Source organism: Trachypithecus francoisi, unplaced genomic scaffold (genome assembly GCF_009764315.1).
Source record: "Trachypithecus francoisi isolate TF-2019V2 unplaced genomic scaffold, Tfra_2.0 Lachesis_group4, whole genome shotgun sequence".
Classification (NCBI taxonomy): domain Eukaryota; kingdom Metazoa; phylum Chordata; class Mammalia; order Primates; family Cercopithecidae; genus Trachypithecus; species Trachypithecus francoisi.
This window is the reverse complement of record NW_022681469.1, coordinates 112,638,411-112,653,855: the sequence shown is the minus strand read 5'-3', so window position 1 is coordinate 112,653,855 and position 15,445 is coordinate 112,638,411. Positions and strand designations below refer to the sequence as shown.

General features: G+C 51.6%; 2 protein-coding genes across 7 annotated transcripts in view; one reads left to right on the top strand and one right to left on the bottom strand.

Annotated features, from left to right (window-relative positions):
• USP42 (ubiquitin specific peptidase 42) overlaps positions 1 to 11,888 on the top strand; it is a 72,844-nt gene extending 60,956 nt beyond the window's left edge. For 2 of the 5 annotated variants that reach the window (XM_033194885.1, XM_033194889.1), the window contains 3 exons: positions 47 to 141; positions 4,092 to 5,531; positions 7,103 to 9,810. In XM_033194885.1, coding sequence (XP_033050776.1) covers positions 47 to 141; positions 4,092 to 5,531; positions 7,103 to 7,436 — 1,869 coding nt within the window. In that variant the 3' untranslated portion in view covers positions 7,437 to 9,810. The other 3 variants (XM_033194887.1, XM_033194886.1, XM_033194888.1) reach the window with 2 other exon arrangements.
• A 208-nt stretch (positions 11,889 to 12,096) lies between these two features.
• CYTH3 (cytohesin 3) overlaps positions 12,097 to 15,445 on the bottom strand; it is a 114,431-nt gene continuing 111,082 nt past the window's right edge. Inside the window, exons 13-14 of one of the 2 annotated variants that reach the window (XM_033194891.1) lie at positions 15,238 to 15,332; positions 12,097 to 13,684 (exon numbers count right to left, since the gene is read on the bottom strand). In XM_033194891.1, the coding sequence (XP_033050782.1) occupies positions 15,260 to 15,332 (73 nt within the window). In that variant the 3' untranslated portion in view covers positions 12,097 to 13,684; positions 15,238 to 15,259. Of the gene's footprint in view, positions 15,333 to 15,445 lie in introns of both variants that reach the window. The other variant, XM_033194890.1, reaches the window with a different exon arrangement.

Below are 15,445 nucleotides of genomic sequence, written 5' to 3'. Positions count from 1 at the left end.
CATGGAGCTGGCAACTGAAGCTGAAATATTTTTGTTTTTATTGCAGTTGATGCCTGCTCCTTTGCCGTCTCTCCCAGAAGACAAAATCTTAGAGACCTTCAAGCTTAGCAACAAACTGAAAGGCTCGACAGATGAAATGAGGTAACGCAAGAGTAAATCTGAGGCACGTGTGGCAGCATAGTGGGAAATCCAGTGGCCTGCAGATGTATCAGTATAGGAATGCTGTAGAAATTTTATAGTGAATGTTTTGAATCCTAGAATGATTTGAATTATGACATATAGGATTTATTAACTTGCCTTTTAGAAGAGTAAAGAAAAAATGTGGCATACAGGACCGAGTCCACGGAAACTTAATGTACTCACCATGCTATTTCTCCTCCTGCGTGGCCACCTCTCTCTGGTTAGCAGTGTTACTGGCACACCTTCAAGCGCCATCTCATTTCATCTTTCTCATGAAGAATGATTATGGGAGGGTGTGCTGAGGGTCTAGGCCAGGGCTCTCAGTCCTGTCAAGGAGCACATACAGTCAACCGTCCATTCACAACAGGACGTCCATTCACAACCGTCCATTCACAACAACCATGTGGTTGTCATGTCAGCACCACAGTGGGTCACACAGACCGAGATGGTGTGTGGCCTGCTGCTCCTGGGCCACAAACCTGCACAACCTGTGACTGCACTGGATCCTGTAGGCAGCTGTAACACAGTGGTATTTGTGTATCTAAACATAGAAAAGGGACAGTAAAAATACGGTATAAAAGGAAAACTGGCACACCCGTACGGGCACTTACCATGAATGGAGCTGGCAGGACTGGAGGGTGCTGTGGGTGAGCCAGTGAGTGAGCGAGTGCTGAGTGAATGTGGGGCCTGGGACTGTGCACTACTGTAGACTCTAGAAACACTGCACACTTCGGCTACACTCAATTTGTTTAAAAAATTGATTTCTTCAATAGTAAACACACCTTTGCTTAGTGTAACTTTGTTACTTTATAAACTTTTAATTTTAAACTCTTTGACTCTTTTGTAATAATACTTAGCTTAAAACACAAACACTATACAGCTGTACAAAAATAACTTCTTTGTTTGTTTGAGACGGAGTCTTGCTCTGTCACCAGGCTGGAGTGCAGTGGTACGATCTCAGCTCACTGCAGCCTCCGCCTCCCGGGTTCAAGCAATTCTCCTGCCTCAGCCTCCCGAGTAGCGGGGACTACAGGCACGCACCACCACGCCCAGCTACAAGAATAGGTTCTTTATATCCATATTGATAAGCTTTTTTCTACTTGTAAATTTTAAAACTTTTTTTTGAGACAGAGTCTCGCTCTGTGCCCTGGGCTGGAGTGCAGTGGCACAATCTCGGCTCACTGCAACCTCCGCCTCCCAGGTTCACGCCATTTGCCTGCCTCAGCCTCCTGAGTAGCTGGGACTGCAGGCGCCCGCCACCACACCCAGCTAATTTTTTGTATTTTTAATAGAGACGGGGTTTCACCGTGGTCTCAATCTCCTGACCTTGTGATTCGCCCGCCTCGGCCTCCCAAAGTGCTGAGATTACAGGTGTGAGCCACCGCGCTCGGCCAATTTTAAAACTTTTTTGTGAAGACACACACACACACATTAGCCCAGGGTCACAGGATCAGTGTCATCCGTATCACGGGAAGGTCTCGAGGGGCAGTAACACCCATGGAGCTGTCATCTCCTCTGACAACAATGCCTTCTCCTGGAGACCTCCTGAAGGACCTGCCTGAGGCTGTTTTACAGTTACCTTATGTTTTGTAAGAAAAAGGAGCACACACTAAGATAATCATAAAAAGTACAGTTAGTAAATACATAAGCCAGTGACAGTCATTTTTTTTGTTTTTGTTTTTGAAATGGAGTCTGTCTCTGTCACCTAGGCTGGAGTGCGGTGAGGAGATCTTGGCTCACTGCAGCCTCCGCCTCCTGGGTTCAAGCGATTCTCCTGACTCAGCCTCCTGAGTAGCTGGGACTACAGGCATGCACGAACCCACCCAGCTAATTTTTTTTTTTGTACTTTTCGTAGAGACAGGGTTTCACCATGTTTTTCAGGGTGGTCTCAAACTCCTGACCTCAACTCATCCACCAGACGTAGCCTCCCAAAGTGCTGGGATTCCAGGCGTGAGCCACCGCGCCCGGCCAGCAGAGTCGTTTATTACCGTTATCATCTATTATGTACTAATTGTATGTGCTAGACTTTCATGGGACTGGCAGTGCAGTGGGTTTATTTACACCAGCATCACCACACTCATGAGTCATGTGTTGCCCTTGGACTGTTACAGTGATGGGAGTTTTCAGCTCTGTTGTGATCTTACAGACCGCCATCACTAGGATGTTAGGACAGTTAGGGTGACAGGGATTTTTCAGCTCTATTGTGATCTTACGGACCGCCATCATGTGTGAGCTGTTGACCTTATGTATGAGGTATGTTGACCTTATGTATGAGGTATGTGACTATACTTCGTAAAGGCCCCTCAAGGATTCTGAAATTATAGATAATAAAACCTGCCCCACAATTTTTAAAAAATCATGTAATGTTAGTCAAAAATGTAAATGTAATGTTAGTCCAGAGTAAGAGGAAAGGAATTTGTCATGCAGTGACAGTGGCTTCATGCAAAGAACCAGGCAGGACGGTCCTGTGGCGAGAGGCTGTGTGCGAGCAGTGCTCGCGTCTCTGCACAGGTTGGCTGTGAATGACAGCTCAGAGCACGGCCAGATGTCACCATACTCGGTGCCAGGTGCAGGTTCGCCTTCAGGAAGTCATGTTCTCATGGCGAACAAGTTCTGGTGAAGTGATGAAATCACGGCATAATCGACTCTAGATTTGTATACTAGGTATCTTCCTGGAAACAATGTCTGTGAAAACCGTGCCAGTAACACACCCTAAACCGCATAGTCGTTGGCACGCACTCACCTGTGGGGTTGCTCGTCGTCCTGGTGGGGCTCCCATCACTGTGGCAACCCCAGAATGGCCCCCGGCAGCTGGGAGTGCCCTCACTGAGGCCCTCTGTGAGGAGGGCTTAGATGTTAAAACGGAATGGGGTGAACCCTGCAGGCAGGGAATGCTCATTCCCAACCTACGGATAGGCTGGCTTGGACACTCGCTCCCTCGGCCAGAGGACTCTGGCCTTTCCTAGGCCAGGTTGCATGAGGGTGAGGTAGATGGCTGTGCAGACAAGCCCAGGCCAACAGCAGCTTTCATTATTAACCCTGAAGACATATTGAAAGCTCTGCGGGAATCAAAGGACAGAGTTAATTTACTACAGCAAGTTTTGCTAAAGCCTCTGATTTCTCACAATTTGTCAGTAATGGGAGGAGCTGCTGGCTTTGTTTGGAGGTAGCCGCTCTACCTTTGAGGGTTCAAGAGAAATTAGAGAAAGGGAGTCCAGAGGAAAAGGAGGAAGCCCTGTCATCACTGGAGGTTTTTCTTTAGTCTTGGTTATTAGGAAGAACTAGAGGAATTGCAGCCAGGTGCGGTGGCTCACGCCTGTAATCCCAGCACTTTGGGAGGCTGAGGTGAGCAGATCGCCTGAGGTCAGGAGTTCGAGACCAGCTTGCCCAAGGTTTAGTGAAACCCCATCTCTACTAAAAAATACCAAAATTAGCTGGGCGTGGTGGTGGGCACCTGTAATAATCCCAGCTACTTGGGAAGCTGGGTCAGGAGAATCGCTTGCGCCTAGGAGGTGGAGGTTGCAGAGAGCTGAGATCACGCCATTGCTCTCCAACCTGGGCAACAGAGTGGGACTCCGTCCCTCAAAAAACAAAACAAAACAATAGAGGAATTGGAAGAACTAGAGGAATATCCAAAAACAGGAAGAGCCTACAACTGTAGGATTATTGCTTTGAAAAATAGGGTAGGAGCTGGGCTTGATGATAAAACATTTTATTTTTGTTTAATAAGGGAAACAGAAAATTGGGAGTTTCCAGAGATAGTAGTACTAGCCTAATACTGGGCTTCAGCGAGATGTATTTAAAGAGACGAAATAGCAAGTGAACGTTTTAAGTATTTCTCCCTGTAATGCAATGACACGAGCCTGTGAAGCCCACGCTAACGGGTGTGTTTGTTTGTTTGGGGACTGCAGTGCACCTGGAGCAGAGAGGGGCCCTCGCGAGGACGGCAATCCCGAGCCCCAGCCTGGCAGCCCCGCCGCCGAATCCCTGGAGGAACCGGATGCGGCCGCCACCCTCAGCAGCACCAAGAAGGCTCTGCCGCCCCCGGATCCTGGCACTCCCACTACCAAAGAAGGCGCTTGGGAGGCCTTGGCTGCCGCCCCGGAAGAGCTTCCGCCCGGCGCTGGGCAGGACATCGCGGGGGACACAGCGCCCCCTGACCTGTGTGATCCCGAGAGCTTAACGGGCGACGCGAGCCCGCTGTCCCAGGACGCAAAGAGGATGATAGCGGAGGGCCCGCGGGACTCTGCGATGGCGGAAGCCCCGGAGGAGTTGAGTCCGGCTCCGCCTGCGCGGTCGGAGGAGCCCTGCGAGCAGCCGCTCCTTGTTCACCCCAGCGGGGACCATGCCCGGGACGGTCAGGACCTTCCCCAGAGCTCGGGCGCGCCCGAGTCCGCAGAGGGGCCGCTAGCTCCTATGCCGGAGGCGGCCCCGGCCGGTCACCCGGAAGGGGATGCAGAGCCTAGCCCCGGCGAGAGGGGCGAGGATGCCACGGCGCCGAAAGCTCCAGGCCCTTCCCCGGTGAAGGAGAAAATCGGCAGCCTCAGAAAGGTGGACCGAGGCCACTACCGCAGCCGGAGGGAGCGCTCATCCAGCGGGGAGCCCGCCAGAGAGAGCAGGAGCAAGACTGAGGGCCACCGCCACCGGCGGCGCCGCACCTGCCCCCGGGAGCGCGACCGCCAGGACCGCCACGCTGCGGAGCACCACCCCGGCCACGGCGACAGGCCCAGCCCCGGCGAGCGCGGCTCTCTGGGCAGGTACAGTCACCACCACTCCCGACACCGGAGTGGGGCGGAGCCGGACTGGGTCAGACACCACTACACCGAGGGCGAGCATGGCTGGGGCCGGGAGAAGTTCTACGCCGACAGGCCGCGCTGGGACAGGTGCCGGTACTACCATAACAGGTACGCCCAGTACGCCGCCCGGGACTGGAAGCCCTTCCACGGCGGCCGCGAGCACGAGCGGGCCGGGCTGCATGAGCGGCCGCGTAAGGACCACAGCCGGGGCCGTAGGGGCTCCGAGCCAGCCCGGGAGAGGGAACGGCACCGCCTTGGCAGCCCCCGTGCAGGAGCGCCCCACGCCCTCGCCCCGCACCCCGACCGCTTCTCCCACGACAGAACTGCACTTGTAGCCGGAGACAACTGTAACCTCTCTGATCGGTTTCACGAACACGAAAATGTAAAGTCACGGAAACGGAGACACGACAGCGTGGAAAACAGTGACAGCCATGTCGAGAAGAAAGCCCGGAGGAGCGAACTGAAGGACCTTCTAGAAGAGCCTAAAGCGAAGAAGCACAAAAAATCAAAGAAGAAAAAGAAATCCAAAGACAAACACCGAGAGCGCGACTCCAGGTGAGCCTGGGGCCTGTGCTCCTCGCGGGCTGCGGCGCTGTCAGCAGTGGGGCCTGTCCCTTCTCACCCGACTCAGGAACAAGTGACGGGCCAGGCCGTAGTTGTATCCGTTTGATTTGTGTCTCATTTCTGTAGGTTTTGAGATTCCACTCTTTTTACAGATTTGTAAAAATTTGCCCTGTTTTTAAGCTGTATCTTTATTTCATGGTGTCGTTAAATGCCTAACAACCTCCTTTTTCAAAATGGTAGTGCCATTTTTGGTGAATGCTTTGTAACTCTTCCAGGAGTAAGCATGCATGTTCCATAAATGAAAAATTGGGAGTCTTTGACCTTAGAATTGGTGTTAATATTATTATTTGTCAGATGTAGTTCTGTTTTCCTGTCTGTTATATTTTCTTGAAATTCAGTGGCAGTGAGGTAGGCAGACAACAGGAGGTGCACTTTTCCTGTTCCTGCCCTCCGGTCCAGCGTGGGCCTCTGAGACACCTTTGTTTCCTCGGCCTTTATTTTTGGCTCCATTTTTCAACTTGAAATCCAATTGGGAAATTTGTTTCTGTATTTTTTAAGAGATAGGGTCTTCCTCTGTCACCCAGGCTGGAGTGCAGTGATGCCATCATAACTCACTGCAGCCTTGACCTCTTGGGCTCAAATGATCTTTCTGCCTCAGCCCTCAGCCTCTAGAGTAGCCGGGACTACAGACATGTGCTACCACCCTCAACTAATTTTTTGTTTTTGTAAAGACAGGGTCTCGCTATGCTGCCTGGGTGGTTCTCAAACCCCTAGGCTCAAGCGATCCTCCTGCCTGGGCCTCCCAAAGTGCTAGTATCACAGACATGAGCCACTGCACCTGGCCTGTTTTTGTATTTTTAAAAAGCTAAATTGGTGGGTGATTGTCTTGAAAATGACTTATCCGTGATGAGATGGATGAGCAGGAACAGAATTAGTAATTTTAGTTGACATCTCTTGAAATTGAAACCCTGGGAAAAGATTAGCAAAAGCCATAGGGAAAATAGGCAGTGGTTACTTGAGGGAAAAAATAATATTGCTGCCAGGTGTCTCAGGCACATGGGAGGGAAGGAGGCTTAGTATTTCCTTTCCCTTCAAGTAACCACTGGTTTTGGGAAAAGCCAGCAGAATCCTCCCTGCAGTGTTTGTCCAACAACCTTAGTCCTGAGAAAGCTGAAGCAGAGGTGGGGCTGTTCAGCGATGGAGCTGAAGTTGGTGAATTTATGAGCCTGGGCTGAAACAGTCATTACACTGAAGGCAGACTTGTTAAAGTTTTGAGACAGGGTCTGGCTCTGTTGCCCAGGCTGGAGTGCAATGTTGCAGTCGTAGCTCACTGCAGCTTTGTCAACCTCCTGGGCTCAAGTGATCCTCCCGCCTCAGCCTCCCTGGTAGCTGGGACTACAGGTGTGCGCCACCATGCCTGGCCGACGTTGTTAATTAGATAAGAATTGCGCCTGTTTGTGCAGTGAATGTTCTCCATGAACGGGTATAGAGGCCAAGCTCCAGGGTCTGCTACAGGTGGTTTTGCGTTTTAGGGGTTTGAATTCTGGCTTTTGCTTCTGCAGGCATCAGCAGGACTCAGACCTTTCAGCAGCATGCTCTGACGCTGACCTCCACAGACACAAAAAAAAGAAGAAGAAAAAGAAGAGACATTCAAGAAAATCAGAGGACTTTGTTAAAGATTCAGAACTGCACTTACCCAGGGCCGCCAGCTTGGAGACTGTTGCCCAGTTCCGGAGAGCCCAGGGCGGCTTTCCTCTGCCCGGTGGCCCGCCTCTGGAAGGCGTCGGACCTTTCCGTGAGAAAACGAAACACTTACGGATGGAAAGCAGGGATGACAGGTGTCATCTCTTTGAGTATGGCCAGGGTAAGAGGAGATACTTGGAATTAAGAAGATAGAAACTATTTCTTAATACATTTTCTTTGCAAAGGGCAAATAATACATAGAAAACCTCAGGTGGCATCAGAGGGTGCAGTTACTCAGATCACCCCTGCCAGATAGGGTGCGGCCTCAGTGCTCGTCCCTGCAGTGCGGTGCTGTTGCCCAGTTTGGCTCCTTAGCACCAAACCCTTAGCGTTTATTGAAAGCCTAAGTGACACAGGACTGAGGGCAGCACCACCTGTGTGTCACCAAAGCCCTGGAACGTATGGCTCTGGGCGTCTTGAGTGTTTGCTTTGCGAAGCACCAGAAATCTTGGTTTTATTTTATTTTATTTTATTTTATTTATTTATTTTTTGAGACGGAGTCTTGCTCTGTCGGCCAGGCAGGAGTGCAGTGGCGCCATCTCAGCTTACTGCAAGCTCCGCCTCCCGGGTTCACACCATTCTCCTGCCTCAGCCTCCCGAGTACCTGGAACTATAAGGTGCCTGCCACCACGCCCAGCTAAATTTTGTGTTTTTAGTAGAGACAGAGTTTCACCCTGTTAAACAGGATGGTCTCGAGAACTCTTGGTTTTAAAGCATTTTTGATAGAAATACTTTTACAGTATATACATTACTCTCCTGAATTGTTAAACCTGCAGCATTCTGAGCGTGCCCTGGTGCTCGGTACTGATTTGCTTGCTTGGGTCGTTAGAAGCACGGGCGTCGGCCTCTGCCTGACACCACAGAGGGGGTGTGGCGGGCCGCTGACTGTCGCTGCCAGGTGTCCTAGATTCTCTTCTGCCCTGTGGGGCTGTGTCTCTGTCATGTGGCCACGCGCTGTGCTCTGACTGCACTTGAGGCAGCCTCCCCGCTTCCTCTCTGGTTGGTGTCCAGTGACCGCTGGTCCTGGAGAGGAGCTGTGAGCCTGTTAGAAGGGGATGTCACTCGAGTCAGTGGACCTAGAGCAGAAGTTGGCAAACTGCAGCCCTGCGGCCAGCTTCGGCCAGTCTCCTGGCTTTGTATGAACTTGGAGTGAAGAATGGTTTTAACCTTTTTAAGTGGTTGGAGATCATCCCAAAGAAGAACAATGCGTTTCACATGAAAATGATGTGAAGTTCAGACCGCAGTGTCTGTAGCTTGATCGGGGTACAGCCAGGCGCGTTCGCACGCTGTCGGGTGGCTTTGCTGTCACTGCCTGACAGAAGCGAGTGGCTGCAGCAGGGCAGGGACTGTGTAGCTCGCCAAGCGGAGAGTGTTTATTATTTGCCCCTCACAGAAAAAGTTGGTCATCCTTACCTGAGCGCCGGTTGTTTGCATTCACGTATGAAGCGCATGCCCTCCTCCCAGGGACTTGTGATGAATCATCAGGGCTGCCCCTGAGGCCTTTGCTTCTCAGCTGTATCGTGGGTGAGGTGGAGCTGTGTGTTCTGGGGAAGGCCTGTCCCTGCCAGCAGCCTAGAGCCAGCGTGCATTGTTGATTGAGGGGCAGGTGGTCCTTAGAGTGTGTAACAGAGAGCCGGGGCTGCGGGGCGAGCCCCATGGGGCACACTTGCCTGTGGAGTGCTGGGGAAACAGTCGGAGCCCAGGACAGGCACCAGCGCTGTCAGCGAGGGCGGGGAGCCGGCAGGTCTTTGCTGTCTGTGTTGTAGACATTCTGGACATTTCAGAATTGGTTTTGCCTTCCCATTTCAGCGAGTCGGGGAAGGGGATTCGTGAGGGCTGCTTGGTGCCTGAGGATGCAGTGAATGGGCTCATTCTGCGTGTGGTGCGGGCTCCCAGGATCGTGGGCTCCCAGCCGGGGCTGCTGGGAGACACTGATGGTCCCCAAGGCAGCTGGTCCAGCAGGAGGGAGGTTGAACGTGAACTTGTTTGCGTCCTGTCTTGGGTGCTGTGGTCAGGCGTGTGTGTGTGGTGGCCTGCGTTTCCGTGCCCATCCCACTGCACCGATGACAGAGTTTGCAGCTGGCACTTATGCTGTGAGCACAGACTGAGGAGCCTTTCTCTTCCTCCCGAGAAGGCCGCTGCCCGGCCTCGCCTCACCCAGCGTCCTGTGGTCCTGCAGGCTCCCCTCTGCCCTGGACTTCGGCTCCTTGCCTTTCTCTTTCAGACTCCTCCTCTGGCTCTGTTCCGCCCAGTTCAGTTCTTGGGCCTGAGATCTGTTGTCCTAATGTCAGGGTGTGCGTGGGTTGGATGGAGCCCTCAGTCTCAGTCATCACGTAAACCCTTTGATGTCAGTAAAACCCTGGGAGCAGCAGCTGAGCGCTGGGACATCCCTGCTCACCTCGCGGGGAAGTGGCCTCAGGCACTCACAGGGAACCGCAGTGACTGACCATAGCCACTTGACGCAACGCAGAGCAGAGGCACTGGCAATTTTGCAACCATCATTAAAATCTCTTTCCTGACCTTTGCTTTCTAGGTGATTGAAAACTCAGCCTCAAAACAAAAAACTCACTAGTTATGGTAAGCTGTTTTCCTGTTTCTTCATTGTTTGTGGTGGCGCTGAGGGGATTCAGGCAGAGGAGTTTTAATTCTGTGGTTCTGCCTGTGGGCTGGGCCCATAGGAGTGGGCAGAGCCATGGAGAGGCCCTGGCAGGTTCCCAGCCAGCCCAGACCCAGGCCACGTGCTTGGGGACAGACCTAGACCCTCCACCTCATCACCTTTGCATTACTGGCTGGGAAGACCTGCGTCCCTCTCGCAGGTGGAGTTGCCCTGTTCCCTTGCCCCTCACTGGGAAAAGCCAACCTGGCTCACAGCAGCCGAGCCCACGGGCCTTTGATAAACATCTGGGAAGGGAGAGGCCCGGTGCCCACTCCCTCCCCGTCCCATCCCATCCCATCCCCTGTGCTGCTATTTGCGCCCCGAGGTCACACTGAGCCAGAGCCAGCACCCACCCAGCACCCACTGTACAAAACCGTGGGAAGGTGACCGAGTGGCAGATCAGGACCTCAGAGCTGCAGGGCGGTGTTGGGTCAATTTACACAGGGGTCCTGGGAGAGTCACTGGTTTTATACCTGACCCTTGTGGACCTAAAGGGGACAGCGAACCATTTTTCCCTTGAAAGGAAACTTTGTCCAAATGTGTCTGTCACATGTAGTCAGCAAGAGGAATTTAAAATGAATTTCCAAGTGAAGAGTCTGTGGATCAACTGGCCGTTAATTAACAGGCTTTATCAATGTGTCCTCAAGTGAGAGGCCCAATCCTACGTAAGGAGCTAAACTTCCCAAGTGAGGGGCTGTGAGGACGGAGGTGGAGGAGGCAGCTGGGGGCTGGCGGCGGCGGGGCCCAGCAGATGGCGCCTCCCTGGCTGAGCTGCTCGCACCGCCAGTTCCCTCACTTCCACCCAGAAAGGCAGAGTGACCTCCTCAAGGAAGAGCTTCCCCAGCCTTCTGGAGCAGCTGGCAGGGCGTCCGGGAATAAGCTCTACGTACCGGGAATAAGCTCTACGTACCGCCGCCGCCTGCCTCCAACTCACTAACCGGCGCCTCTTGTCTTTCAGATTCAACGCGTTCAACAGAAGCCATCCCCAGCCCAGCTTAAATTATAAAGATAGAAAATAACTCTGTTCCAATCTGCGTGGTGCTTCTTTAGTAAATACTGTACAGATTTTACCATGGAGAACTTTTTTTTTAGTTTTTACCTTTTCTTAATTACCCTTATTCCGAATGGACGAACACTTTCTACCACTGCTGACCATTGTAAAATACCGTGTATATAAATCCCATTGAAATAATGCCCTGGAATAGAACATCTCAAATGCTGCTTAATTACAGACTCAGGTCGATTACTTGTATTTCATGTAATGTTCCTCCAAGTTAGATATCTGGTGCAAGACCAACCGGGAGACCATGGAATTGTCAAAAGTACAAGCTGACAGTGTGTATATTTAATTTAAAGACTTCACAAGCCCTCACCTAGACTTTGGAGAGCAGTCTGTTTTCTGTAATGTCTGATACTAGAAACTAATTTGCTTATTTTAGTTGTATTCAAGATTTGAAGATGTATTTTATAGACAAGTTCTGTTTCTGAACTTTGTGGAACTGTTCCAATTTCCCAGTTATGATGAGTATTTACATTATGAATGTATAACCCAGACATGATTTGTAAAGCCGACAGTATGTTTCTATTACACAACACTTTTTGATACAGCGTCTCTTGTCTTCACTGATACTGGAGTCTCCGTTGTCTGCTTGGTCCCTTCGAGTTTCTAGTTACAGACACAATCATACTGTGATTTTATTTTTAATATGGATATGCTATCAAACTGTGATACACTTATAATTCACTGGTCCTGCATCAGGAGATGGAGTGGGGAAAACTGTATTTAATACAGTTTGTATCTGAATAATCTGTATGGTTTATACAGTTTGTGTTGTTCAGAGATGTTTAAAGTTTGATCTTTGTTTTTTTAAAGATTAAAAAAGCACTTGCCCCACTGTAAATATACAGCATGTAAAATTTCTATAGTATATAAATGGCAGCAAATCACACACTTGGCGTCTTTTTACTGCTGTTTTCCCCATTTGCTTCCAGACTCCTTCCTGTCATCTGAATTCACTTTCTTAAAACCTTCAAGTGCTCCTGCTGAAGTCAGTACCGTCGGCCAGGCCTTCCCACCTGGGACGGGCAAAGGAAACTTGGAGGGGTGTTTGCTGAACCCAGCAATAGCTGTTGGAAAGAACCAAGTCTCAGACAGGCTTGTTTTAACAATACATGTGATTTTTATTTAGTGAACACAGTATTTGCAAGAGCACTGACAGCCATCTACCCTCCAATCTTACTGTTCACTTTACAACCAAATATCGAGAGAGAGAGGCTGTTTCTTCATGCGAGTCATGGCAGTATATACATTGAATAACAAACACTCCAGAAATCAACAGATGTACATTATTTACATATTACTGTATTTTCCGCAAATAGAAATATTTTCTAAGAAAAAAAAGTCAATTTGTAGTTTCTGGTCTACCACAGACCTAACTTCTCGGCAAAGCACACCTATGTAGATAGCTGCATTTGTAACTTTAAAAGTAGGCATTGCTTTCTATGAAGCACTAAGTGCTGCTCCATCTATAAACAGCTCCTAGTTTCACTCAGTTTGGTAGCACATTCAACTGCCCCAAAATGTTCTGTGACCCCCAAAGACACTGCTGCTTATCTGGGTCCAGGGCCAGTCCAATTAAACTCAAATGTGAACCAGGGCCCAGCAAGACAGGCTGGAAGGGCTGTGGCAGCCGCCGCCTCCCCGCCGGGCTCCTGTCGCTGCCTCCTGGCCTCTGTCTCTGGAAGAAAGTGTCTTTGGCCAGAGTTGGGACTAACAATTCGAGCCCTGTGCTCACACATCGGGGCGGGGAGGAGGAGGATCATGATTGTGACAGGGCCTGCCCAGGGTGAGGGACAAAAACAGATGTCCTGCTTCAGGGCCGTCCTGGTGGCGGCTGGCCCTGCGCAGTCATGACCCAGAGAGTTTCCTGGACCAGGCCTGCCTCAAGGCTCAGCAGGCATGATGGCTACACGGCCTTTATGCTAATACTGTCATCACACAGCCTGGAGCTAGGCGATTTCCTGTAACACTCTGACCACAAAGTACCTGGAGTCTAACTCAGCACCACAGCCTCTGCACGGCTCCCGGGTGCCCACCACCCGGTGAAGCTCATTCACAGATGACAGCAATGGAGGAGCTTGATCTGGAGACTCCTTCCTGCCACGGCTCCCAACACCCAAAACAGAAAGCTCCGACCCCCAGGTCACACCTGCGTTGGTCAGAAAGAAACGGCTCATCTGAGCACGACATGCTGACAAAGCTGGCTGTGGCCAGTCCTGGGTGCGGGGCCAGCCTGAGGGGTGGGCACCGCCGGGGCCGGCCGTCAGTGTGTGGTCTGGGTGGGGGTCCAGGCAGCATTTATTTTCATGGAAGACTGGAGGCCAGAATTGCATATCTTACCAGCCAGGTTTCAAGAACGCTGACTTGCCTTTCTCAAAACTAAAATTTCCAATTTGAGGTATCAGTAACAAAGCCTAAGAGCTTGGGAATGAAAGTCTGATGCAGGACGGGGGCTTCTGGCCTTGGACCCCTCTGCAGTCTAGTGCGACTTAAAGCTACATCAAGGTCAGCCGCAGGGAGGCGGAGGGCCCGCAGCCGCTCGGCCTCCACTTCAAGGCAACTCAAAGGAACAGTCTCCGCTGCTGAGAAGGAAGCCTAGGTGCACAGTCTGAGGTTTTGTCTCTGGACTGGGCATTTTGCGCGGGAGTACAGATGCCCTCCAGAGGGTGCAGATTCAAGGTGTGCCTGTGCAGGTGGGGCGGGAAGAGGAAGTCCGTGGAGGAAAAGCCAGCCACCAGCCCAACAGCCCCGTGTGCAACAGGGTCTGTGCAACAGCAGCGCCTGCCACTGGCCTGTGTCGGCCCAAGCACGCAATGCCCCCGTCCAGCCCTGTGCCCTCTCTGGAGGTGGGGCCCAGATCCACCCTTGCTTGAGTGAAGCACCAGGCACCTGCTATCCTTACATCCACAGCAACCTGACGACCTCCCAGGCGGGCGTGGAGCTTCGCCAGTTCCACCACCGGCATCTATCTGGGGTTCTCAGCTCCCCAGAAACCCTACGTGCCGGGCCTCTGCACACCAGAGGCTGTTCTTCCCTCCTCGTAGGGAGGGCACCTCTCTCAGGACATGGCACGCTACATGGGGTGAGGCTGTTTCTGGTTACTTCTGTGTCTATTCATTAAGAAATCTGGTCAAATTACAAGGTCTGTAAAATAAGCGTTCATTTTGCCACAGGTTTTAAATAGCGATGAGTAGGTCAAAAGCCGGTCTACATGGACTCCGCTGACCTGTATGAAACGCTGCCGTGTGTGTGTGTCTGAACAAAACATGAGCAGTTTCACGTGATTCAGCATATGGGCCATCTGTGTCCAGAGAAAAGCTGTTTCCTAGGAGTTAGCAGTTACAGGCTAAACACTCCAAACCATTAACTGTTATCATTTTAATGATTTGCTTAAAGTACCTGTGGGGCCAAAAAGCCTGGGTTGAAGGGAGGCCACATGGGAGTCACCCTGGAGCCCCCAAGTGCCATGGCCATCCCTCCCCGAGCCCATCCAGAGCCTACCTGCTGCCCCCGGGGCTGGCTTGACAGCCTGACAGGGCAGGGCTGCCCGTGGCCCCCGTGCCGGTGGCCCCCAGCCCTCCCCTTGGGTGCTGCGTCTAGATGGATATTTTTTCAGTGCACAGTATATACTTGTGTCTAGGAGTTAACTTTATAGCTGCCATTCTAAAAATACTACTGTTAGAAAGTATCTTTTGTTATAATTTCAGAATATAAAAAGGCATATAAAAGCTATAATCCTATATATCTGAGAAAAAATTCTGAATAAAAAACTGGTAGCTTTTCCTTTCCTGTTTTGCTATAAAACAGTGGCTTTCTAGAACGGTTAACACTGCCCCGAGTGAACGCGTTTGGCATGGTATGAATGAGGCTCCCATCTGTGGAATCCGTCCCGTGTCTGCTGTGGAGAGAGCGGAAACTGCTGTCCTGGCTTCTCCCCCCAGGGCCGCCGGGGACGGTCGCAGGAAGGAAATGCTTCTGGACACGCGCAGCCGACCATGACCCCAGCCACAGCACAAGGCCTCGATCAGTCTGGGCCACAGTACGCTCTGAAGCAGCAGCTTACACTGCAGGGCGACCACCTCCCAGGACCCCAGCCACGGCACGAGGCCTCGGGGATGCCATCTGGGCCACGGTACACTCTGGAGAAGCAGCCTGCACCACAGGGCGACTGCCTCCCTGCCACACCTTCCGCGGAGGGGCAGCCCGCGGTGCCTTTCTGCTGGGGTTGGGTCTTTTACCTGGGTCTTTTAGCCAGGAAAGCTATTTTTTATTGGCAATCCTTCGTTTCCTCGTTGCCAACATGTCATAGAAGGGATCCCTGCTGATACTGGCTCTGGTGAAAGAAGGAAAACATGCAGGTTAGGTGGTGGGTGACACACAGACCTTCCCTTCCCCACCAGCCCCAGAGGCTCCTCAGACAGGACCGCAGGCTCAGATCTGAGCATC